This window comes from Drosophila hydei, unplaced genomic scaffold (genome assembly GCF_003285905.1).
Source record: "Drosophila hydei strain 15085-1641.00,03,60 unplaced genomic scaffold, DhydRS2 tig00000290-arrow-arrow-pilon, whole genome shotgun sequence".
Lineage (NCBI taxonomy): Eukaryota > Metazoa > Arthropoda > Insecta > Diptera > Drosophilidae > Drosophila > Drosophila hydei.
The window spans coordinates 421865-448315 of record NW_022045704.1 but is presented as its reverse complement, the minus strand read 5'-3'; the positions used below and the strand labels follow the sequence as shown (position 1 = coordinate 448315).

The window sequence follows — 26451 nt, the reverse complement described above, 5'->3', positions numbered from 1 at the left end:
AGAGCATTCGACACCGCTTAAAGTTCTACTAGAAAAAAGGCAGAACAATATTAATCTCTTATTTGTTATCAACATATTTGAGGGCGAAAGCAATTCAATTAGTAGCCAAATTAAGTATTTTGAAGAGTTTGCGAATTACTGTATGACTATTACAATTAGGTTACACTTACAACGCGCTCCAACAGGCTTGACGTCATAAAAATGCCAATATAAAATCAAAGGTCAGTGTTATTGACACACGCACGAGCAATTAGGAACTCTATACGCTCGCAATTTCAGATGGAAGATAGCTGGCAAAGGCGCAAGTCAATGGCCGCACGTGAATAACAGGGCGTATGCGCGTTGCGCTGCCAAAGTTTGCCCGAAAGCAAGTTAAATGGCTAACAAAACGAGTTTTATGCCAGTCTTCCTTCGTTTGTTTGTGCAACTGGCATTATTATAATATTTTATTGATAAGCAGACAATAGAGCAGGCATGCAATCATCCGCTAAGATATATAAATAAATATATATATGCGCAAAAAGTCAGTTAATGTGATTCTATAAAATTCGCCAAAGTTTATGACTTTAATCTAGACACGTCTACAGATTTATGCAGTCTAGCGATTTGCATATACTCTTATATATGCATAAACATACTTTTGGCATATATTTTAGTCTATTCAGCTTTGCATGTTTATTGCCCATGGCATCTTGGACCGAAAACACCTAACAAACACCCAAGTACCATAAAAACACCATTAAAATCATATCAATCGGTTGCCAACGAATGTGTAATACCCGCCCGCAGCGAGCTAAGGCATTAAGCTGTGCTATAAAAATAATAGCACCACTAATAATATAATTTTTATTTGTTAAGCATTTTATTTCTTTTGTTTTTATTAAATTTCCTTGAAAAAAAATTGTAAATCAAATTGGTAATTTGATTAGTTAATTTTTAGCTTGTATAAAAAAAATTCTCTGAAACTGCAACAGGCTCTCATGAGGCTGGTGATATTTTATTTTTAATTTTATTAAAATATATTTGTAATATTTGTGAAAGTACAAATACTTTATCTAATTCTTATATATGTGTGTATACATATATATATTATAGATTTAAAGCCTTAAATTTATACAGTGACGAAAACGTCGCATTGAAATATTAACCATATTTGAGGGCTAACTAATATACTCATTATACTTTGAGAGCGCACTGCAATGCACTGATTATTACGAGTATAATAACCCTGCTATTTCAGATGCACAACCAATCATAAAACATAAAATTTTATTTAATATATTATATATATAAACATATTTAAAGGAACATAAATTGTAGCTCTTTAGTAAAGCGTTCTTTCTGGGGCAAGGCAAATGAAAGTAAATTTTGTATATTTGAAATTCAATTTAAATGCAGTCATTTGTAGTCAGAAATGCTAATGCTCGAATAGTGTTTATAAATTGGGCTGCTTGGGCCTAAAATGAGTCTGGAGACAGAGCGAAGTTAGTTTGCCTGCGGACGTGTAGGTGGGCTGACAAAGTTCTGTGCGTTGTTAATGGTTCACTGGGGCATAGAGAAGACAAGGGACAAATGAGTCAAGGCAAAATGCAAGTGGGAATCATGATTGGACTGTTGTTTGCTTGGCCAATTTGAACGCCTGCAGCCTGTTGCGAGTACATTTGGTACAATTGAAGAAGTTTTCTCCAACTGCCTTGATAGTCGTACACACATTATCGTGTCTCAATTGTGCGATTTCATTAATAGTTGTTGGAGCACCGTCTGCTCGCCGGGTCGATACGAATGACCTTCGGAGTGGACCTGAACGTTTAAAGCCGAAGCCAAAAAGCAAGCACTTTAATCTGCCCACAGAACACAATGCAACTAAATGTCAGGCAATCAGGAATTTACGAGCTGCCAAGCTGCCAAGCTGCCATCAAATTCATATAAAATCGAAATCAAATAAATGGCCAGCATTTTGAGCGACAGATTATTAAGGACAATTCTGTGAGTTATGCGTGCCGCTGCAAAATATGGCCATTTGTATATATTTTACTGGTGGCAAAATTTATGCAACTGGCTCGGCGGTGTTGTCATTGAAGTGTTGCCATCATTTGTTGTGTATGAGAACAGCATTTGAGTAATTGGCTTTCAACTGCAGATGATGTCCATGTGGTACAAAATGTATATTATTTGTCACATAATCAGTTGGCAGATTCAATTGCGCTCAATTCAAGTCGTAAACAATTTTATTTAATGGCCATAAGTAAACAACGGCAACAACAACAGCACTGACATCCTGTTACCATAAATAGCTTGGCCAACATCAAATCATAATAAAAAACAAAAAGCAACACAACTTCGTTCAAATTAAACAGCCACGCGCGTCACATTTAGGCTCGTTTCCGTTTCCGCTTCCGCTATTTTATTGAAAATAACGTCACAGCGAAAGTTAGCCCAAAAAATTTGTAGGCCATGTAGGAGATAATAAAGCCATAAATTGGTCCAAGCAGTTACAATTTTCATATCCTTATCTAATGGTAGAGAATCAAAAGAAGATTATTTCGTTTGATTTCAAGGTTTCGCTTGCCTTTAGCTCGTGGTTTGTGCACATGATTAGCCAATTCACGAACCCAGAATGTAATTTCAGTCGTCCATGTTCAGTACATGCGCTTAAAGTTCATATTTCATTAGTATTTTATTCAAAAAATAGTATTCACAATTCCTTTCATTCACATTTGCAATGCAGGCAGGCTAAGACTATTCAAAAATAAGTTTGTAATTTACAATTTGCCCTTTGAGCATTTTAGTTTAGTTGATGCGATTTGACACAGCCGCCTGTTGCACGTAGTTGGCCAGCCATTTGCCCACTTGGGCCTGATTGAGCTCCAGCCACTTAATGTTAGCTTTAACCGTTTCCAGTGCCTGCTGACGCGCCGAGGTGCCAGCACCAGCATCTGGATATTTGGCAAAGAACTGTTGCATCTCCTCCAGTTTGGTTTGCGTTGCAAAGCGCGCGGTAATTGTAGGAATTAGACGACCCAAGTTGCGCTCGTTAATACCATAGCGTTCCACTAGTTCCTGCCAGTTTTCGCGCACATAGTCCCAGACGAGACTCTGGCCCACAGGATTGGCGGAAATGTATCCCATTAGTGTGAAGTAGTCCTGACGTCGCACATTTTTCTCATCCCAGGCCAAATTGATGTAGCGTTGCAGAAGCCAGGGCACCTTTATAGCTGCCAGTGCATTCATCAGCTTAAGCTTTTCCTGTGCATCGGGTTCAGTCAGATACAGCTGCCAGACCTGATCCCAGGCGGCCTCAGTATTCACTTCTTGCAGACCAAAATAATAAACCACATCGCGCACATCAGGATTAGGGCGAGTGTCGGGAGTGGCCAGCCATTGCTTGAACAAAGTAGCTGCCTGTTCCAGTGAGCTCTCGTGTCCAACTCCGCAAGCAGCGCTCAGAACTTTGATGCGCAGTTTACTGTAAAATGTAAGTTTTTAAATATATATCAATGTTAGAGCAGTGTTATATTTACTTTTCCAAATGATCTTTGCCCACGGTAAAGGTAAGCTTCTCTACAATAGGAGACAGCAACTTGCGGGCGTATTTTGTAAAGTCCTTGTAAATGCCCGTATAGTACACACGGTTTCTGAGCGATGTCAGTGATGCGGTGCCCACGCTCCAAGGTACATAGTCCTTCTCTTCTTCCAGATATGTGCTCAGCTCAAGAGCAATGGTATAATCCAGCTGTGATGCATCTGCCAAGGCATTGGCGTCGTTTAACAAATGTGCACGATCCGCAGTGCTAAAGTCTTCACGTGATTTCTTGAGAGCATCCACCAATGTTGTCCACTGCTCCTCGGCATAGTTGACACGATAGTAGCCCACCTGATCCTTGTTGAACTTTACCCAACTAACAGTGCTTGGCACAGAGATGACAAGCTGATTATCATTATAGTTGAATATCGTGGTCTTTGGGGTGCTGTCCGCGCTTGTTATGTAGGTTATTGGTATGGACCAGCGATAGCTGCAAAACGAATGGAAAGAGTTGAGTGCATTGTGAACACGAATAAACTACTTTCACCTACTTGAAGGAAGATGGCTCAACCTCAACATTATAGTCATCCTGATTGGCTAGAAAACGTTTCTGTTTCAGTCTATAATTGTTGCCTTCCTTTACCACTTCAACCACCGGCAGACCCATCTGTTCGGTCCACGTTTGCATGATTTGCCTGCAAGCAGAAAAGTAATTAAATAGATTGTAGTTCTGCAGTACAATAGCTGCTTGACATACTTGACATCAAAGTCGAGACCATCTTCCTCCTCAATTGCCGTCAGATAGTCTTCAGTAGTGGCCGTGCTATAGATGTGGCGGTTCAAATAGCGCGTGGTGGCATTTTTCAGTTTCTCTTCGGTCACAAGATTCTCCAACATACGCACCAAAGAGCCGCCCTTGGAGTAGGTGATGGTATCAAAGTATTCGGTGATCTCAGCAGGACTCTCAATCGTTTTTAAAATGGGATGTGATGCAAGTGTCGCATCGACCTTCAACACGGGGTGCAGCTCGTCAATCACGAATTGATTCACCTACGGAGTTGAAATTTATTTATAAAATAAACTATAAATTGAAAGCAGAGTACTCTTACCATATCCCAATCAGCGTGCATGTAATGCACGCCCTTGTACTCAATGAATGTGGCAAAGCCTTCGTTAAGCCACAGATCGTTCCACCACTTCATGGTGACCAGATTGCCAAACCATTGATGAGCCAATTCGTGGGCAACGACAGTAGCAACGCGCTGCTTGTTAACGCTTGAGCTGGTCTTTTCATCGTAGAGCAGTGCAGTCTCCCTGTATGTGACCAAACCCCAGTTCTCCATGGCACCGGAGACAAAGTCGGGTATGGCAACCATATCCAATTTGGGCAGAGGATACGAAATGCCAAAGAGATCTATATAATATTCTATAACGCCGGCGCCAATATCCAAAGCGTATTCGGCCTTCTCAATCTGTGCTTTCGGCGCAAACACGCGTATGTCAATAGTGGTGTCACCAATTTTTTTCGTGATATGCGCAAAGTCCGAAATGACAAAGGCCGCCAAATAGGTGCTCATGGGCACTGTTTCCTCGAATGTAACCTCCGTCAGATCGCCCTCAATTTGTTCGCTCTGCAAAGGAAGTATTCATATATAGATTATATTTTATTTGTGGCTATATGGATATATTTTGGCGTTCTCTTACGGCAACTGGCATATTGGAGAGCACGTGGTACTCATCACCGCTGGGGCGGGCAATTGTTATGGCAAACTGCGCCTTAAGATGCGGCTCATCGAAACAGGGGAAAGCCAAGCGCGCGTAGGTGGGTTCGAATTTGGTGCTTGCAATCCATCTATCAACAAATTAAGCATATTACTTTAGTGCTGATATATATAAACCAATTGAATTAGTTAAAGGTTAGTCATTGGTTAAATTAAAGTGCATGCATTCGTGGTTAGCTTATGAAAGACACAAAAACTGCGTCTACCTGGTGCGTTTGCTCTGCATATCGTAGTATGAACTCTGGTACAGCCCGGTTAAACGGTCGACTAATGAACCATTAAATTTCAGATGCAACGTATAGTTGCCCACCTCCAATGGCTGCTCGAATTCGCTCACCCAGTATTCGAGATTGGGATGTTCAAAGCTGAGCGTTGGCTTGATTTCCGCCAATGGAGCACCCGATTCATCCAAGCGCTGCAATCGCCCATGGGTTACATTCAACTGTTTGATATGCACGGGTATAAAGGCGATGGGATCCACCACTTGTAGATTGATGCTAATGTTGCCCGTATAGCTCTTGGCATTGAAGTCGGGACGCAAATCCAACATATATTTTTGCGGCTGCAGCGCCTCGGGCAAACGGAAGCTTAGTTTCTGCAGTACACGGCTGGCAGCTCGGATTTCTTGCGATATGGCGGCCATGGCGTCTACTTTTCTTGTTGTTGGCACTTGTGTGGTATACGCTCGAATATCTGTGTTGTTTGTTATTATTATAATTTGTTTATCAGTAATTTATAATTGTGTTCAAATCTTTTTTTGCAACTCATACAAAATCAGCGCGTCTAACAGCTGTTGCGTTTCCGATAACGATAACGCAGCATAGTATGCTGTGCACGGCACAAGCAAGCAATACAAAGCTGATTGCTATGAGAGTCACTGTTGCTTAGCGCGCTCAACTTAACATTTGAAATGGTGAATTTTGAAAATTTGAAACAAACCTGTAAGCACACTCAATATGGGCTTCGTGGACAATAACTGATCACGATCCACATATATGGTGCGTACTGTATCGTTAAATACAGTTAGACTGCCAGCATTGTTCGCCTGCTGCTTCTGATGCTCATCGGCAATATTTTTGCCCACAAAAACCAAAGCGCCCAGTAGAAAACTACACAGCACCAAAAGGAACACACAAAACGCGACCAGCGTGAGGACCGTGTTGCTTGGCGATTTCTTATGGACGCGATTCGTATCCTTGATGCGATGATTGTCGTCTGTGGAGAGGCTGCTGCGTGGACGCACGTTTTTTGTCGCATACATGCCGACTTGACTTTTTAGCTTTTTCTTTATTTATAATTTATACTATTTGGTTGATTTTTAATATATATATATATTAAGCTGTTGGCTAATTAAGCGCTATTTACACTGGTATTCAAACATTTATGATGACTGGGCGTGCTATAAAAATTTGAAAGCGATTAATTGCATGAAATATGTCCAGCAGGGAACTACACAGATTTATTTAGAAATATTTATTTTTGTCGTACAAGTTTTGCTCTGTAGATATGATGGCTAAGAGAAATTGTAGACCTAGGTTTAAATTCCAGGTAATTGTTGGTAGAGTCAAGGCATAAATTGGTCAAAAAGGTACCCGTCAACGACAACTGTCATTTAGTAATTTTCAGTAAGTTGTTTAAAAAATGTAGGCGGGCTTAAATTCCACTCCAAGCTTCAGCTTGTCTCTACAAACAAGCAAAACCAATATGTTTTTTCTACGCCGAAATCTTTCTCTCAACCATATGCCTCAGCTTTATTACTGTTTGCAACTTTATCCTATGATTTGACTGCAATAAGTATATATCAACTATTCGCAGAAATCGATATATATATATATTTCTTCTGCAATCTGTAAATAAGGCATCTCTATCGACACCTGTTAGGAATTACCTGAAGCCACAACAATAATAAACACAGTATTCGAATAAGATAAAAATAATTTCGTTGAAGTCACACAATTTGTTTATATCTTTCATGTTATTTTAGGCCTGATCAGCATTGAGTCATCGTCACAGGTAATTTGAGCTCTTCGTAAACAGGCCAAATTACAGACGTGACTATTATCACATTTTCGACAGTTATATCCTATAAGCACAGAGAGACATATATACATAACATTGCTTGTCGCATTTGATACGATTTTCATTCAAAGTTGATGCGATTTTGTGTCCATTGCAGATCAATCAAATGTAATCTTTAAGCTGTCACGTAATTGAGTCTCTCATTTCGCCTTCTCTGTGTAATTGTAGCCAAGTTTAACTCTTTTTGTTTGTTTGTTTTGTTGTTGTTGGCGAACCGCAATGTTGTATTACAAATTTCCAGGTTTATTGCAATTGCAATGATTCGACGACCGCAGGCCACTTTCTATAAAGGCGTTGGCTGCGCTGTCAGCGTCGCTGTCGCCTGCCTGTGTGTGTGTTTGTGATTGACTGATGGATGGATGGTTGGATGAATGGAAAAGGTTGTTGGCTTTTTGTCAGTTGATTTGCACTGCAGCCTCCATCTTTCTCTCTCTATCTCGTTCTCTCACTTAGCTTAAGTCATGGGAACAATTTCCCGGACAAAAAATAAGCTTTGCAAATGAATTGAATTAGCCATAAAATTCAGATGCGGTAGTCAAAGCAGTTGTAATTTATGTTATCACACATATGTGTATATTTGGGCTATTAAGCAATAAACAAATTAGCATTAGGTTAATGGCCAAAACTAAACTTGTTTAAGCAATCAAGCGAGCAATATATAAAAAAATACATTATATTGTTTTCAAAATAAATTGATTAATTACAGATATGTACTCAAGCTTCCGGGTTTAATGAATAAACAATACAAACTTTAGAGCTCTTGTGTAATTTAAAAGTTTTTGTACAAAAGCTGTACGGATTAAATAAAGGAGCTCAGATTAAGCAAGCTTTCTGTCAAGTTTTCATTTACTTCGAAAGTTAGTTTACAGAAGATTCCCATATAAAGTAAAGGACACCAAACTAGGCTCAAAGTTGCATGTGCTTTGAAAGCTACTTGATATAAACTTTGAAGCAAGCGTAATGTTTTAACAAAGCACGCCTAAAGCCTGAAGTAGGCATTGAATCTAATTTGCATAGAAAGCAAGCTTAAAGCTTTGAGATTCTTTAAAAGCTGCATTAAAATATTTTCAGTAAAGTACAGAATTTAACTTTTAATACAATTCAAAAACTTTTCAATAACAAAACTATTTTTATTATGGAAATTGTTGTAATCGAAACAAAAAATTTGAAAATATATCATGATTTACTTCTAACTTTTCAGCATAATGTTTCCATGTTACACAACACTGTTGTGTAGCTATTTTTGTTAGTTTTATGCAAGCTAATATAGCTGTGTCTTCATTTCGAATTCTCGTAATCTATGCTATGCTCTTACAATTGTGATTTTTAAGTAGTATTGTGTACACATGCCCATACTTAAGTAGCTCAACTTCCACAATGAAATGATTAAGATACAAAATTCAAGCGAGCTGCGAGATGAGAAACATATGCGTTAATTTCGGCCGCTTGTGCGAATCCAAATGCGAATGCGAGTGCGAGTGCGAATCTATAGTGTTGAATATGATAAAATATGATAATTGTCTGGGGCAGGGGGACAGAGATGCAGGGCGTCTGTCTGGTTGCCACACAGCTCTCAACCAACTCATCATCATCGTCTCTATGTCTCTGTCGCTGACGCCTACGATGATGCAATGCATTGGCGTTGACTCAATTAGGCTGCAGACAAAAGCCAACAACAACTACTATAACAACAACAAAAAAGAGCAACTGCAACAATAATAAACAACAGAATTCATGACTACCTTATAAGCCAAACACTTGATGATGATGGCAGCTGCAAAATATCTGCGGCTGCATAACTTTATGCATCCTATTGTATCTCTAGCGGATGCACTGAGAGCAACAACTAAACATAAGCTTTTAGAAATTCCTAAAATGTATATATAGAGCTCCCTTAAAAATAAAGTTAAAGTTTAAAAATTCTTTGACGAACAATCAAAATATTATATTGCAAAATTTGATACTTTCTAAAGTCCTCTATATCAATTTTCAATAATCTGTTTTCTTTCAGTGCATGCGGCGCTGCTAATGAACGCGACATTAAAAGTCAAATACATTCAAAATTGAAATGAATTTAATGCACGATCCCAAGTTGAATGCACTTGCAGAATGCTATTATAATTATTCAAAATTAAATTTGATTCTCACTCTTGTAATACTCGCTCACTTTGTGCTACGCAGAGTATATTGGCTTTTATATCCCATAATGTATAGCACATTATTTGACTGTAGCCATATGCCTAAAGTTTACACTCGTTTTTATCCTCATTTGTTGAATTATTACGATTATCTAGACAATTCTACTTTTATAGCTAGAGGCAAGAGTTCAACTGCCAACTGATAAACATACGGACAAAAGTTTTTTGAACGCGTATTATGCCGTCGGTTGCATCCTACAGCAATGTTCTGACTCGTTCCAAATAAACTTTCACAAAGCCAATGTAAATAAAGAAATGCCGAGTGCGACCCACAAATGCCCAAAAAGTGAACCACAGCAGTATAACACTCGCCTAGCTACCTAGCTGTCTGATTGGGTCACTGTGACTAAGAAATACGTGACTCAAGTTGCTAATACGCACAGACTTAAGTATTTCAAAAGCACGCCCAAAAACCTTTTGAAGTTAAGAAATTGAAGCAGAAAACAGAAATCAGAAAACAAAGGTAAACTTTCAACAGTTTGTCTGTTATGCACAATAAATAAATGGTATTGCTAACGGTTTTGTTTTTAAACAAATTACATAAGGATCAAATACAATAGGAAACAAAAAATAAAAAAATAATTATAATAATCGCGCTGCAAGCTTGAAAAAGTATTTGCATAAATAATTAATACAAATTCATAAGAGAATTGTGAATAGAAAAACTAAAAATCTTTATCGATTATTGTAAACTATTCCCACTACAATTACTAGAAATTTAAATATAAGCTGAGGCTTAGAAGTCATTATTTCAAATATGGGTCATTTGGTCCAAAAATTATTCAAAAACTATTCAAAAGTAACTTTTCATTTTTACTACCAATCTCTCCTCCCATATTTCTAGACTTAAGAAAAACATTTTTGTATTATAAGTCTTCACTATATCAATAACAATTTCCTATAAATAAATAAATAATTACTATACAAAGTTCCATTTTATTAAATTGATTAATAAAAGATAAGATCTCCGTTTGAAAAACACTGAAAATCAAATTAATATGAAATTTTGCTTTTAGCCATATTTTTGTTAATTACAAAACTAATGATGACCTTCATTTTCTGGCCAAACACCAAAGAAGCATGAAAGAAAGAAAGAAAGAAATTTAAATAGATCGAGCGACAGTTGCCCCAAAGGCTTCAAAGAGAAATGAAGTAAAAAGAAAAGAAATCAGTGCCAATGAAAATGAAAAAAGGTTTGAACAAAGCGCGTTGCATGAACTTGTCAGAACAAAAAAAGAGCTAAACATGAAACCCAAAAATAACAAAAACAAGTTCTAGACATGTCTGGGAAACGCAACTGCCTGATGCCCTAGGAATTAAATATCTGTTTCATTTACTAAACAAAATAAATAGCTCTTCAACTCTGTGAGATATATGCTTGGCAAAAGTGAACTAAAGATCAATAACTATCGTTTATGTAGATGATTGCATCTGCAGGGTGACCTATAAAATGAGCTCACAGCTAATTATACATATTTGCTGTTCACGAATTAACATAAGCTAAAAGCTATAAATAATGCATAAAGAAAACTATCGAATATTTTTGTTGCCTAATATAATTTAAAATGGGAGTCGCAGGAGTACAGGGTTTACAGTGTATTAATTAATTACAAAGCACTTTCATAAGAAAAAGAAGTTTGTACAAAAGAAACAAGAACCAACTAGCGGAAATAACGCCAAAGTCGAAGTCGAAGTCGACCCATTTCATTTGAGCTTTTAAAGAAAGTAATATTTTTTTTCTAAGATTAACGAGCAACAGCAGCTTGCGCTTGGCCACAACAACTTGTAAATGTAAACACAACTCAGAAGCGAAGTGAAGTCGACGGCGCTGTTGCCGTCGTCGTCATCGTCGTCGTCGTCGTTGCCTTCGTGTATTGGCCGATTTTAAGGCCAAGAACTTGCGCGGCAAGTGAACTATGAGAGAGGCTGAGCCGAAGCCTGTTTGCCGGCTCAGCGGATGTGGAGCAGTAGGAGATGAGATGGGGCGGGGGCTAGCCCGACTGGTGTTTGCGGTCTTGGTGTGGCAAGCGCAGTTGCAACCTGTTTTGCGTGCGTGAAAATTCTGCTGCTTCTTGCGTTTTTTTTTTATTTACGATGTTTATTGTTGAAAGTCAAAGTTGGCATCGAATTCAATGGCCGCATTTGTGTTTTTATATTATTTTTTTTTTATTATTATTATTATTATGGCAATGTATTAGAAGTTCGCGCCTCAATGCGCTCAATTAGTTGTATAGCTATATATAGTTATATAGTTATTTAGCGCCACACCGCCCTCCCCTCTACAATGACAACACAAAAATTTGTTCAGTACTTAGAAAACAAGATCGAAAAAAAAGTGATAAAAATAAACGGTATTCTGTCGTATTATTTGCAGTCGTGCGCGAGCATGTGTCCGTCCATGTGTATATATGTTACACAGTAGCTAGTAAATCGTAGTTTACAGTTTGTTGGCAAAAATTGTGTGGTGACAGTTACATATGAGTTACAGTTAAATAGAGTCACAGCAGCCTAATTCTCTTTTTGTGCTCTAAATTATAAGCCCAGCCCAATAACTGCTCTATTTGATAACGGCACTCGACTTAATCTTTTGCTTTACTTAATTCAAATCGATGCCGCGCACGTTTCTTTCACATTCGTAAGAGCGCGCGAGAGAGCGAGAGACGAGATCAGTGTTCGTTGAAGCGATGCGCATTGACAAACGACGACGACCGTCGCGCTCAGCTTTGAACTTACAACTGAAAGGCGATTGTCAAAGCTGCCATTGCGTGCCAAGCTTTACCGAAAGCTTCGCACAACAGCTGAGACCGGCTTATTAAACGAACAGTCGTGCTCAGCTTACCATTGACACTTCATTGAGCATTAAGCACATAGAGATGGAACTATGCTCACGAGCTTTGACTTGATATTATAGAGCTTCGCTTAAAGCGCGCTATCTATTATTAGCAATTGTACTCACGAGCTTTGGCTGTTTGTAGGTCAATTTTAAACTCGCTTATTAAACGGTTTTTCTTCTTTTATGCGCGTTGTCTTTCATAAGCTACCACAATAGCTGTACTCACTATTTGAAATGCTAAAAACTAAACTCACCTCTGATTGCCTTCCTCATCCGTATAGCTGCTTCTGTAGGAGCCAACGAGACTATTCAAATTGCAGTCAAAGCTAGCGGATAGCGTATACGCCTTGTTCACGCTGAGGACCTCTCGCAACTCGATTATTAGCAGCTCTCGCGTTTCATCCAGATAATATGTTTTGATCGCTATGCGCATGCGGGCCATCATATTCAGAATGCTAATGCCGTGCACATTCAGATCCTTGGCATGCAACACTATCAAATTGGTAACAGCGTCCAGTTGGAACTGAATGGAGACAGTGCCTTCACAGGCGCCCGTCTTCAGATCGGGGTGTATATAGAGGCGATAACGTATGGGTCGTATCTCGCTTGGCAGTCGATATACAATCTAGTTGCAGTTATAAATATTTGGTCAATATCCATGATTGATAACAAGAAACTCGTTAATTATGATAAGGCAGGCGATAAAGAACTTAATCGTTGGTCACCTATCGTTAATATTAGCTGCACTGAATCAACTGAAGTATCTTAAATATATATGCCGAATGTTTTTTTATTTTATTACTTTTAAGCCATATTTGAGCAACGTTTTTTAATAACTAGAATTCGCTGCGTAAATGCGCTTGAAACAGATTTCTTAGATTAGACAGGTCTTTGCTCTGTATATAATCCTCCAGTACATCAAGTTTCTCTCTAGCATCGTTGAGCTGCAGCCACAGATTGTCCCTGTGGACCACAACAACGACCAGAGCGACGATCAGACATGTGGACAGCAGACCAAAGAATATGGCCACATGTTCCGCTGTGATTTTACCTAACGGAATTTAATTTGCAAGTTTTTAGGGCTAACAACATACAGGGTGTTACCTATGACTCACCCTTTAGGCCTTCTATAAATTTGACCATTTCGAACGACCAATTCGCACACTGACTACAGCTAAACTAAACGCTGACCAATGCGTAATGGGTTTTTAGTCAAGATAAAAGAGAATAAAACCCAAACCGATAATCGGAAAAAGCGGACTATATAATATGATAATATATGAATTGGTGCTAATGCCGACTTTACGGCAGTCTACACAGTGTTATAAAAAATGCCTCTACTTACCTCTTCTGGGTTAGGCAGTCCGGTGGGCAGTGTGGGATAGATGGGAATTTCATTGTTCGGAGTGGTGCCTTCACTGGGTATCGTTCCGCCACCTGGTGTAGTTCCACCTCCTGGTGTAGTTCCACCTCCTGGTGTAGTTCCACCTCCTGGTGTAGTTCCACCTCCTGGTGTAGTTCCACCTCCTGGTGTAGTTCCGCCACCTGGTGTAGTTCCACCTCCTGGTGTAGTTCCACCACCAGGTGAAGTGCCACTACTAGGCGTTGTTGCAGATGAGGTGGGTCCTGCTGTTGTGGTGTCCGCTAAGAGATTGTCCAGCTTATTAAGTGCATCCTGTAGATCATCCTCTAGACTGGCATTCTCCACGGCCAACACGATGGTGGCTACACAAAAGGCGACGGTGGTCAAGCCCAAGCAAATGGCGACCGTCTTGACCGTTAGCCCTAAGGGAGAAGCGAACAATTGTCATATGTATCTGCACACATATCAGGCTTATAGACATTTCTATTGCTATGCACTTACAAGCAACCATTTTTTAGTTGGAAGGATCCTTTTTTTTTAGCCCAATTTTCACTTCCACTTCGCAAAGTGTCTGAAAGTAAACTAATTTTAAAGTCGAACATCTGCGTTACTATTTGGACAGTTTATTGATATCTGGGCTCATGATAGACGCCTATCATTATGATGGGGCTTTTAGCGTTATATAGGCGCCATATAAATGCGTGCATATATCCAGCGTGGGCAGTCCAAATCGGAGTATGACAAGCAGACTTTTATCGAAGTTATTGGCGCTATTAAAATCGCCACTCGGGATATCTTCAATAAATGCAAGCAATGGTTTATTGGCTATAGTAGAGTTTATTGTTTTATGGGCTCTAAATTATGCAATTGCTGGAGTAATTGAGGAAATATTTAGTGAATCGAAATTTATTGGATATGGGAAATTTTTGGTCTATTTTACAATGGGTTTTTAGAGGTCAAGGGGGCAGCCGAACCGTCCAGCCAGCTGGCAATATCATTTTGGTTCTCCTTGAGCCAATTGATATTAATTTTGATGGTCTCGATCGCCTGCTGTCTGGAAGCAGCGCCGGCTCCCGCTTCAGGATATTTAGCATAGAACGCCTGAACTTCCTGGAGCTTAAGCTCAGTGGCAAATCTGTTCGTGATGCTGGCAATCACTTTGCCAAAATTGCGATCATTGAGGCCAAAGCGGGCAACTAGTTTTTGCCAATTCTCGCGATAGTAATCCCAAACAATGGGCAGACCCACAGGATTATCGGCGACATTTTGCAAAACTGTGAAATAGTCCTGAGAGCGCACAATAGTCTCATCACTGGCCAGGTCAAGCAAGCGATAGAGTAGCTGAGCATCCTGCACAGCGGACAGACCATACATTAACTTCAACTTTTCGCTGGCATCGGACTCCGCCTTGAACAGCTCCAGCAGCGCCTCCCAATTGGCCTCGCTGCTCGTCTGCCTCATGCCATAGTAGTAGACCACCTGGCGCAGATCGGGTGCAGGACGATTTTCTTCAGTCGGCTCGCTAAGCCACTTGGTAAAGCGTTGCTCTGCCTGGTCCAAGCAATCTGGTAACCCCAACTCACAGGCTGCGTCTAGCACAACACTACGCAGCCGACTTGAAAGTGAAAGAGAGAGAGAGAGAGAGAGTAAAAGTCAGAACTGTACGCATTGTGCTTTCTTAGCTGCTACTCACTTGCCCAAATGGTTGTCCGACTCAACAGTCCAGCCAACCTGCTTATAGACATTCGTCAGCAATGAGCGCGCATAGCTCACATAGTTGGCATAGCTGTCGCTGAACATAAGTTTTGCCTCCAACGATAGCAGGTTAGAGCTAGCCACATACCAAGGCACATAGTCACGTTCTCCGGCCAGGTAGGCGGTCATCTCCAGTGGCACTCTGTAGGAGAGCTGGCTGGCATCGGCCAGGGCGAAAGCATCGTTCAGCAGATGAGCCCGATCCGCAATATCGAAACGCGTCGGCTCATCCAAGAGTTGCTGAATGAGCGCTGACCAAATGCTGGACTCGTAGTTGACGCGATAGTAGCCGATCTGATGGACATTCAGCTTGATCCATTCAACATTTGATGGCACCGCGATATCTAACGTATCTTGATCGTACCCAAAGACAACGCTGTTGACCTCCGCCGAGCTTGGCAGGATGTAGGTAACAGGCACGCTCCATTTGTAGCCGAATTCAACGGGATCTACCACTTCGTCGTAGCTGTCCTTGTTGGAGAGGAAGCGCTGTTGCGTGATGATAAAAGTAGTTTCACTCGTCCGCACTACATTCAGTACGGGATATCCCATCTGCTCTGTCCAGGTGCGCATCAATTGCTTCACATCCAAATCGCTGACCTGAGCAGCCACCTCGGTGAGGAAATCATCCGTGACGGTGTTCCCGTACTTGAATTTGGTCAAATAGCTGGTTACCGCAGCCTGGAACTTCTCGGAGCCCACCAAAGACTCCAGCATGCGCAGCACCGAGCCCGCCTTCTCATAGCTGATCGTATCAAATATGGCCGTAATTTCATCCGGCGATTCCACCTTCTGCACAATGGGATGCGAGGAGAGTTTGGCATCGAACAAGAGCACGGGCTGAAGAGCTAGTATTTGAAATTGCTCCAGCTAAAGCAGATATGAATTAGGGAAAGAAATTCAGAGATTATGGTATGTCAGCTACAGCTTACCATGCCCCAATCCGGATGCACTGCGTCCACGCCCTTGTACTGCATAAAGCGAGCGAAGCCCTCGTTTAGCCACAAGTCGTTCCACCACTGCATGGTGACCAGATTGCCAAACCACTGATGGGTTATCTCATGGGCCAGCACAGCAGCTATGGACTGCTTGTTCCCTGTGGAACTGTAGTTCCCGTCGTAGAGCAACGCGGTCTCTCTGTAGGTGATTAGACCCCAGTTCTCCATGGCACCGGAGGCAAAGTCCGGTATGGCAGCCATGTCCAGCTTGGGCAGCGGGTATTCCACATTGAAGTACTTGATATAGTATTCGGTGACAGCCACGCCAAACTGCAAGGCGTATGTCACCTTATTCAGCTGATGGGGCGTAGCAAAGACGCGCATGGTAAAGTCGCTGCCAATGCCATTGGCCCGAACCGTGCTCGACTCTGAGTCAAAGTCTGAGACAATGATGCAGGCGAGATAGGTGCTCATTGGAACACTGGTGGCAAACGTGACCATTGTCTCCTCGCCTAGATTCATCGAATCCTGTCAAGAAAATTTGGTATGAATCGAAATCTACAAATCTAGACGCACTCCTAACTACCTCCTCGTTCATGTTGGAGAGCGCCGCATAGGAGCCGGAATTGGGATGTACCACACTGATAGCATAGGTGGCCTTCAAGGCGGGCTCATCGAAGCAGGGGAACGCTTGACGAGCATAGGTCGGCTCGAATTTAGTCGTTGCAATGTTACTGCAAAGTTGTGGCATGCTTTTAGGCTGTGGCACAATCGAATGGAATTCACTCTACTCACCGATTTTGGCCCGCGGGTGTCGAATAGCTGCTGCTGTAAAGTCCGGTCAGCTTGCCCAGCATCTTTCCTTCGAAGACAAGGCCCAGCGTGATGACGGCATTCACTGCTATGGTTTCCTTCACATTGACAATCAGCAGCTGACGCCCTTCATCCAGCTCATAGTTCTCCACCTCACGATCCAAGACATAGACGCTGGTGAACGTCAATTGCTGTGAGTGCAAAACGATTTGGTTGGTCGCCTCCAGCACATTGATGCGGATTTTCTCTTGGCCCATAAAAGTGCCCGCTTCCAAATTTGGATGCAGATAGAGCTCATAGTGCGCGGGCTTAACTGTCGTGGGCAGGCGATAGTCAATCTGATTGAAAAAAATTTATTATTTGATAAGCTAAGCGAAACACTTCTTAATGCTAGTAAGACCCACATCGCCATCAGTCTCGCGCCTTGCCCTGTGGAGTCCAATGTTCGAGTTATTTAGCGCCTCGTACATATCAATCTTTTCCCTCATATCTCGCAGATCTGCCTCCAGCTGTGTGCGCTGCACAGCAACCACAAAGGTGGCCGCTGCGAAGGCTGTGACGGCCCAGAACAGAAAAACGCGTAACCCATAGCCGTTCGGAGACATCTTGATGCCTTGGCCGACGATCGCTAACTAATGAAATTGGCCACAGCTCGACTATGAATATACTAATCGACTGTGGCCCTGTTCATTTTTGCCCGCCAATAACTCAATTTGATTATGGGCACTTGAAGCATTTTATAGCCAGCATTGGCGATAGTGAGAGTACAACTGTAACTAAAAGCCCAAAGAGTTGGATAATGAAGCGAAGCCGATATAGAATACATAGCAATATTAAATTTATTCGGACACTTATCGACCATGTTTGTAAGCCCTGTTAACACTTGCGATAAGCGGGCTATATTGACAAGGAAAACCAATTTGATTTGCATGTTTAAGCTAATATGACAGTTTACCTGTCACGCCCGATGCAAATATTGATTGAAGATAAATTTAATATACGTATGACCCATACTAAAATTGTATAAGTTAACAAATACAATAATCTGAAAGCCCAACTTAAGCTATTCAAATTGGAAATCTATATATATATAAATAATCTATATATATATATATATATATATATATATATATATATATATATATATAGATTTCCAATTTGAATAGCTTAAGTTGGGCTTTCAGAAAACCTATCGATTGGCAATAATTATTAAAGACTTACAAATTTTTCCCATATATCTATATATCTTCTCAAATATCTATATACGTAACAAATCTGTTTGATGACTCTCAAGTATTCAACACATCGATAAATATCGATTAACAACAAACCCGTTTAAGTCACATATTACACAGTTTACTTATTTCAAAAACATTAGCTTTTCTAGTATGCTAAAAAACGTTATTTTTTATACTTTACGTTGCAATATCGATATATATCGATTTTTAATCACGCTGTTTTTTAAGCATATTTTGTATATTAATGAAGTATACCATATAAATAAGAAATAAATTCTTGTCAAAATTTTTAACAAGCCAACATATCGATAAATATCGATTGACAACTTAATTGTTTAACTTACTGATGGCAGTTTATCAGAATTAAAATGGATTAAAATTATATCAAATACATAACAAAACTTTATTTTTGATATTTAATGTGGTAATTGCATGTGGCGATATCGATAAATATCGATTATGCTTTTTGGCATATTTTAGAGCTTGTTAAGACTCAATTTGCTGGTTTGTTTTGTTGTTGCTTTCGAGAAGCATATCTCAAGGAAGACTATCAAATTGAAGCTAACTGTTCTTAAGCAGTAAATTTGTTTTTGTTTTTTTTTTCAATTTGAATCGAAAATCTTATCACCGTCACATTTCCCACTTTGATCGGTATTTCTGTTTTATAGAGCTATAACTATTCCGATATTAGTTTTATTAATTTCTTTATTTGTATTTGTGGGTTTCGCCACAGTTGTCTAATCTTTACAATGCCAATTCAGTGAGTCAAAAAATCGATGTGACTTTGACCACTTCGATTGTCCTAGTTTGCCCGGTGCTCGTATCTAGTTCAGTCGCTGCTGCTTTTCCAGCCAGGCGTCGACGCTTTCGAGATTTTCGGCCAGCCACACAATGTTGTTCTTGACCGTCTCCAGTGCACGCACACGCGCTGCTGTGCCCGCGCCGGCCTCTGGATACTTGGCAAAGAACTGTTCCATTTCTTCCAGCTTGGTTTGGGTGTGGAACCGCGCCGTTATCGATGGTATCAGATTGCCCAAGTAGCGTTCGTTCAGACCAAAGCGGGTCACCAGCTGCGGCCAGTACTCGCGCACATAGTCCCACACCAGCGACTCGCCCATGGGATTGGCCGAGATGTAGGTCAAGCAGGTGAAGTAATCCTGTCCGCGCACATACTCCTCATTCCAGGCCAGATCAATGTAGCGTCTCAGCAGCCAGGGCTCCTGCACGGCGGCCAGGCCATACATAAGCTTCGATTTCTCGCTGGCATCGGCCTCATTGATGAACAGCTCCCAGACTGCATCCCAAATCTCCTGATTACCCACCGACTGCATGCCATAGTAGTAGACCGTCTCGCGCACATCGGGACTGGGTCGCTTATCGGGCGTGGCAAGCCAGGACTTGAACTGCTGACCGCCCTCTGTCAAACAGGACTCCAGACCCAAGGAACAGGCAGCACTCAAAGCGGTCACGCGTAGGCGGCTGAGGGAGGGAAGTTAAGAAAGAGAAATCAAAGAGAGGTTGGCTTAAATGGAGAGAGAGTGAGACTTATCAGCCCTGATAGAGTCAAATATATCCAAGAGACAAGAATATATTTGTTTGAAATATTTAGCAAATCAAACAAGGCAAATTTCGATCGATATTAATCGATAAATCGTCAAACATTATAAGTAATCAATTTTCTCTATTCTTATTTCTATACCTGAATGAAAGTAACCTATCGTATTCCCCCCCTAGCTCAAGCTGTTTGAAAGCCCTCACTTACTTATCCAAATGATCCTCTCCCACCGTCCAGGTGAGCGACGTGTAAATGGGCTCAATCAGAGCTGTGGCATATTTCTTGAACTTGGCATAGCTGCTGGTGTAGAAGAGAGTGCGCTTCAGCGAGGTCAGCTTGGAGGCAGCCACGCTCCAGGGCACATACTCCAGTTCCTTATCTAAATATTTGGTCATATCGAAGGCGATCTCGTAGGGCAGCTGGGTGGCATCGGCCAGGGCGAAGGCGTCGTTAAGCAGAGAGGCACGATCGCCGGCGCTGAATGCCTCTGGCTTAGCCACCATCTGATTAGCCAGCGACGCCCACAGAGACTGATCATAGTTGACGCGATAATAGCCGACCTGATCGTAATTAAACTTGATCCAATCCACAGCACTTGGCAAAGTTATAGTGACTGTAAGGCAAGTGATCTCAAAGATAAGATCAAGCAATATAATGGAAATTTATCACTTACTTTCGCTCTGATCGTGGTAAAACCATTCGCGTTTCACCGTGGGATCTTTGCTGGTTGTATATGTGATGGGTATGGACCAGCGATAACTGCAATCGTATATATAATATATGTGTGAGCATCAAGAAACAAATCAACTAAAGATAAAGTTAAATATTTACTTGAATTCCGAGTGCTCGTGCACCGCGTCATAGTCGTTGGGATTGGACAAGAAACGTTTCTGTGTCAATTTGTATTCAGTATCGGACACCTTGGCGATCGTGACCACCGGCAGACCCATCTAAAACACGGCAGCCATAAAAATTAGGTTAGATGTCTATGTAAATCTGGAAGCAAGCTGCACAACTGAACATCAAGCCACACGCTCACCTGCACCGTCCATGTGAGCATGATGTCCGTCACATTAAAGTCCAGCCCCAATTTGTCAATCTCCGCAAAGAAGTTGCCCGTTACGGCGTTCTGGTATTTGTATTCATTGAGATAATTGGTAACCGCCCGGCGAAAGATTGTCTCGCCCAGAAAATCTTCCAACATGCGCACCAGCGAGGAGCCTTTGGAATACGTAATGGTGTCAAAGATCTCGGTTATCTGATCGGGATTCTCCACCTTCTGAATGATGGGATGTGAGCCCAGAGTGCTGTCCAAGCTGAATACTGCATGCAAAGTGCTCACAATAAATTGGTCCCGCTATGAAAAGATTAGCCACACATAAAAATAGAAAGTTATTTATATATTTATTTATAAAACTTGCCATATTCCATTTGGGAAAGACGGAATTCACGCCCAGATACTCAATAAAGCTGGCGAAGCCCTCGTTCAGCCATAAATCATTCCACCAATGCATAGTAACTGATATCAGAGCGCATATAAAAAATGAAATGAAATATTAGTGGAGCTAATCCCCCGTCTTATCTGGAGTGGACATACCTAAATTTCCGAACCACATGTGCGCAAATTCGTGGGCTATGACGCTGGCAATGCGCTGCTTATTCACCGTGGAGCTGGTGGCCTCCTCGTAGAGCAGCGATGTCTCCCGATAGGTGACCAGACCCCAGTGCTCCATGGCGCCCGATACGAAATCGGGTATGGCAGCCATATCCAGCTTGGGCAACGGATACTCAATTTGGAAATAATCTATGTAGTACTCAATGACGCCCTTGCCCACGGTCGTGGCAAAGTCGACCTTATCGATCTGTTCGGGTGTCGCATAGACGGCCATATCGAAGGACTCGCCAATGCCCTTGGTATCGATCTTCACCGACTTCGACTCAAAATCGGAGACAATGAAGCAAGCGAGGTAAGTGCTCATGGGCACGCTCTTGGCAAATCGCACCTCAGTGTAGCTATCCTTCTCCTGCTGCGACTCCACATTCATGTTGGAGAGCGAGTGGTAGTTGTCGCCCTTCGGATGTACCAATGTTATCTCAAAGGTGGCCTTCAAGGCGGGCTCATCGAAGCAGGGGAACGCCTGGCGAGCATAGGTTGGCTCAAACTTGGAGGTGGCAATCTTCTTGCGACTCTCATCGGCCTTCACATAGGACGAGCTGTAGAGACCCACAATTTTGTTTTCCATACTACCCGAGAACTGAAGAGTGAGCAATGCAGTTGAGCCTTTGCTCAGTTCTTCTGACAAATTGATGATGAGAAACTCGCGAAGCGCATCGAACTCGTAATCCTTGACCGAAGTGGTGGGCTCAGTCGCCAGATAGATGTGCGCACTTGAGATAGTCAAGTTAAGCGAGTGCAATATTATCTTGTCCGTGGGCGCGTTCACGGTTAGGTTGATTGTCTCCTCGCCCGTAAACTCGCCCGTCTCAATATTCGGATACAAATAGAGATCGTAGTTTGTGGGTATCACGGCGGTCGGCAGACGATAGTCAATTTTCTCCGGCGCTGCTGTGGTCTCCGGCGCGATCGTGGAGCTCTCACTCGTGGGACTGGGTACGGCCGTCGTGGACGTAAAGCCAGCTTCGAGCAGATCTATTTTTTCCTGTGCATCGCGCAAATCGGACTTCAAATTCGACTTCTGCACGGCCAGCACAATTGTGGAGACGGTGAAGGCGGTGAGGGCCACGCCCAGGCAAATGCTAACCAACTTAGCAGTTATTATCATATTCGTTGACGGTACGGGCTAATCCAAAACGAGCGACACTCAAATCGCAACTAAGCGCTGACTACGGACAACTAGCGAGAGGTAACCATCAGGCCGTGAACTGATAACTATTTGTTAATCTAATCGCAATCACAAGTCGCTCTCTATCTCTGTCGCTCTTACAACAACTGCTGTATCTCTATGCAAGCATATTTTTAACGATCTGGCTTATTTACGGGCCACTCCATTTGGCTTCAATTTTTACGCATTGATTCGAATTGAGAAATGCCAAAAATCTGCGCGAATTTCCAATATTTCAGGAACAATTTTGAGAAACTCCCGGCGCCAGCATCGTAACTTTCCCTAGCGCCGGCGCCCATATGTGTATACATCTATAAATATATCTCTCTTGTAAGACCAATTGACCAAAGTGGCTGACTACCTGATCGATCGATCAGATCGGATCGGATCGGCTTTCGTTTTGTGTACTTACCCCGGCGCCTTAGGTACTTAAAAAACCCTTTTCCGGTGCGGGAATCTCGGCCTAATTAGAGAGAGAGCGAGAGGTTTTGGTATTTTCATTGTGTTAAAACCCACAACAAGAAATTTCCGCGCATGTTTTTAAACCGACTGGGGAAACATAATACAATGACTTTCTCATTTGGAAAAAGTGTGCCACAAATTGAAAGGAAACTCGCCCGCTCTCAGCCAATTTATGGATGTTTCGCAATAATATTATTGCCAGGCAGTCCTCAACGCGAGCGTCAAGTAGTACTATAAATTGGGATTAGATAGACGATATGATTAGGCTACATGCCTATCAATATTACATGAATATAAACAGCTCAAATACATATCGCTCGAGAAGTAGTCTGTACTTTGCGCTTATCAATTCGTAGACAATAGCTAGAAGACACCGTAGGCTCTGCCCGCATGCATGGCAACCTCACTACACCCACTTTCAATGCCTACAGGGTATTCATACATTACCTTCCCTCATTAACTCCAGTACATCCGATTAAAAACGTGTTAATTGGCGATAATTGATTGACTCAGGGTACTTTAATCGCAACGCGATATTCGGTAATACCAGCGCAGCGTATGCTGTCCGGCGGACTATTTACTGTTGGCGGAATTCACAAACAGCTTACCACAAAGCGCAATTAATTTTCCAAATTGTATTATTTGTCATATGTTTTGTTATATAATTGGCTTTGCCAGTCGAGTTGGCAAAACACAGGACACAGGGCACAGGGCACAGAACACAGTACGAAGGACGTTGGGTAAATCCGTAAAACTGAATGGAATCGATTGAGTTTCATTCATGAGCACGTTCAGGCGCCGCAGGACAGCTACCTGCCTAAGCGTGGGAAAGTTGATGCTGGCAGCAGGGATCGCTGTGGTCCTGCTCAGTCACAGGTAGACGGCAAGGAAATTGGGCTGCTCCGCAATTGCGTCGGTTCGCCGGATCGGAATCTGTTGGGTTATTTGTCCGACGCGCCGGGAGTTTCTTCTGTTCATGAAAAAGTCCCAAGTGGAAAAAAGGCAAATTTCCGGTTTTTTGATCTCGTCTCGTATTTCCCACGGCCCACAGTTCCTACGCTCGGTATAAAACCGGGCAATTGGCTCCTGCCGGCACACAGTCGAGCCAACGACAGCAAAGAGAACACACGCACCCACACACACACAGCATTATGTTTTATATTATACAAATATTCTTGAGCTTGGCGAGCAGTGCAACGGCTGCCAGCCTGACGGCGCCGTTAAGCTACTATCAATACACACAGTTCCAGGCGCCACTGTCCTGGGAGGCCATCAGCAGCAGCAGCTTGGACCAGGCAATCAGCAGCTGCCAGCGGAGCTTCAAGTGGCAGCGCTGGAATTGCCCCAACCAGGACTTTGTCAAACGACGCACAGCACCAACTCCGGCCCAGGCGCTGGATCGCGAAGACGTCTATGTGGCTGCCATTGCGTTGGCCTCCATATTGCATACACTCACCAAGGACTGCGCCAATGGCCTCATAGCCGGCTGCGGCTGCAGCGATAATGCCCTCAACATGCCCTGCGCCCATGAGCCGTCCAAGGCGCTGCAGCTGTACGAGCAGCGCTACGGCATGGGCGTCGATGCTTTGGGTCACAATCAGCGCGTGGTTGGCGCCCTTTTGGAGAAGTCATTGGAGCAGGAATGCCACTGCATCCAGCATGGTCCACAGGGCAGCTGCCTGGAGAAGAAGTGCGTGCAGGTGCTCAAGCCATTCGAAGCCATTGCCCAGGATCTGCTCAATATGTACGACGATGCCATACAGCTGGATACGACCGCCAGCAATCTGAAGATCATGTGGCAGAATATACCACTCGACTCGCTTGTCTATATGCTGGACTCGCCCAACTACTGCCAGCCGGAGGCCAGCGGACGCTGGGCGGGCACACGTGGACGCCAGTGCGCCAAGCACACGGGCAGCACAGCCGACGAGCGGCTCTCCTGCCAGCAGCTCTGTCGCGTCTGTGGATTCCGCGTGCGATCGCAGCATCTGCGCAGCGAACGGCGTTGCAATTGCAAGCTGGTTTGGGGCTTTCGTTTGCAATGCGATGTTTGCATTCAGCTGGAACGCCACTACAGCTGCTACTAAAGACGAAAGAGAGAGAGAGAGAGAGACAGACAGAGTGGGAGAGAGTGCGAGACTAAGCCAATTCAGGGCGCTGGTTGAGCCCAGTTACAGCTGCAATTATTTTCTTAATTATAAGCTAACTTATTTATATATAACTCTAATTTATTGACAACAATAAAAACAAACAATAAAAAGCGTAAATGGAAAATCAATATTTATTATTGTGCATAAATCAACAGTTGAGTATGCCCGACTTGACTTTAATATGCAGATAAATATATAGAAACTGAACGTGTAGGTGATGTAGTTAATTACATTAGTTAGTCCAATATCTAATCAGTCAAAGGCCATCAATTGCTGATGTCATACATAGCCCAATATCTAATCAGATTTGAGGCATCTAAAAATTGATCGTAAACCCATTAAATATAAACTAATTGCTCTCAGATTCGCAATAGTACAAAAGTGTACATAAATCCTTAGATATAGTAAATGTGTATAAATATATATATAGATATAGATATCTGTTGTCTAAAAGGCTATATTAGACAAGCGAGAGTGGTTCGAGAAATATGAACTCAAAGTTGAATTCAACTCATGAAATTTACTATTTTAATTAATTTTATTTTTTGTTAAAGAAAAACATAATAAAAATATGAACTTATAATACATTTAATATTATTAATAATATTTAATATATTTAATAACTTTTACTACAGCACAATTTCATCATTTCACAGCTAACCTTTAGCTTACCTAGTCATATAAAGGCCACAAACTGAATATATATCAGTGTCTGGTGCTGCATTAAATTGACTTAAATACATCTAGGGATCATATGCCTGTATAATATATATAACTTCATGTCTTTAAATTTATAAAATGAGCCAGCAAAGAGTTTTATTTTATTATTAATTTGTAACAATGCATGTAGTGGGCAGAAGAAGGCGTGAGAGCGCTCATAAAGTATATATATACTTGATCAGGTTAATGAGGTGAGTCGA

General features: G+C 42.0%; 5 protein-coding genes across 7 annotated transcripts; 1 reads left to right on the top strand and 4 right to left on the bottom strand.

The window, feature by feature from the left end:
* Positions 1 to 2658: 2658 nt before the first annotated feature.
* LOC111605539 (glutamyl aminopeptidase) lies at positions 2659 to 14353 on the bottom strand. 3 transcript variants are annotated; one of them, XM_030223797.1, is made up of 9 exons: positions 14279 to 14353; positions 13760 to 14199; positions 12669 to 13039; positions 5228 to 5375; positions 4633 to 5154; positions 4281 to 4573; positions 4075 to 4218; positions 3522 to 4013; positions 2659 to 3466 (listed from the first exon to the last, which is right to left on the bottom strand). In XM_030223797.1, exons 1-9 carry the CDS (start codon positions 14286 to 14288, stop codon positions 2791 to 2793), a joined length of 3096 nt encoding a protein of 1031 aa, XP_030079657.1. In that variant the 5' UTR covers positions 14289 to 14353; the 3' UTR covers positions 2659 to 2790. The 3 variants fall into 3 exon arrangements, with proteins under 3 accessions (XP_030079657.1, XP_030079658.1, XP_030079659.1); XM_030223798.1 differs by lacking the exons at positions 12669 to 13039; positions 13760 to 14199; positions 14279 to 14353 and adding exons at positions 5511 to 5997; positions 6244 to 6703; positions 12178 to 12304; XM_030223799.1 differs by lacking the exons at positions 12669 to 13039; positions 13760 to 14199; positions 14279 to 14353 and adding an exon at positions 5511 to 6081.
* On the bottom strand, positions 13198 to 13600 carry LOC111605591. The gene is made up of 2 exons (XM_023324195.2): positions 13530 to 13600; positions 13198 to 13465 (listed from the first exon to the last, which is right to left on the bottom strand). Exons 1-2 carry the CDS (start codon positions 13555 to 13557, stop codon positions 13251 to 13253), a joined length of 243 nt encoding a protein of 80 aa, XP_023179963.1. The 5' UTR covers positions 13558 to 13600; the 3' UTR covers positions 13198 to 13250.
* Positions 14354 to 14598: 245 nt separating the features above from the next.
* LOC111601613 (glutamyl aminopeptidase) lies at positions 14599 to 17965 on the bottom strand. The gene is made up of 6 exons (XM_030223803.1): positions 17688 to 17965; positions 17266 to 17621; positions 17057 to 17204; positions 16465 to 16998; positions 15471 to 16402; positions 14599 to 15392 (listed from the first exon to the last, which is right to left on the bottom strand). The coding sequence occupies exons 1-6, from the start codon at positions 17886 to 17888 to the stop codon at positions 14714 to 14716; spliced, it is 2850 nt and encodes a 949-aa protein (XP_030079663.1). The 5' UTR covers positions 17889 to 17965; the 3' UTR covers positions 14599 to 14713.
* Positions 17966 to 19220: 1255 nt separating this feature from the next.
* LOC111603243 (glutamyl aminopeptidase) lies at positions 19221 to 22925 on the bottom strand. The gene is made up of 7 exons (XM_023320750.2): positions 21674 to 22925; positions 21498 to 21595; positions 21116 to 21433; positions 20908 to 21026; positions 20750 to 20835; positions 20284 to 20689; positions 19221 to 20000 (listed from the first exon to the last, which is right to left on the bottom strand). The coding sequence occupies exons 1-7, from the start codon at positions 22857 to 22859 to the stop codon at positions 19346 to 19348; spliced, it is 2868 nt and encodes a 955-aa protein (XP_023176518.2). The 5' UTR covers positions 22860 to 22925; the 3' UTR covers positions 19221 to 19345.
* Positions 22926 to 23909: 984 nt separating this feature from the next.
* On the top strand, positions 23910 to 25555 carry LOC111603244 (wnt inhibitor of Dorsal protein). The gene has a single exon (XM_023320751.2). The coding sequence runs from the start codon at positions 24533 to 24535 to the stop codon at positions 25466 to 25468; it is 936 nt and encodes a 311-aa protein (XP_023176519.2). The 5' UTR covers positions 23910 to 24532; the 3' UTR covers positions 25469 to 25555.
* Positions 25556 to 26451: the final 896 nt, after the last annotated feature.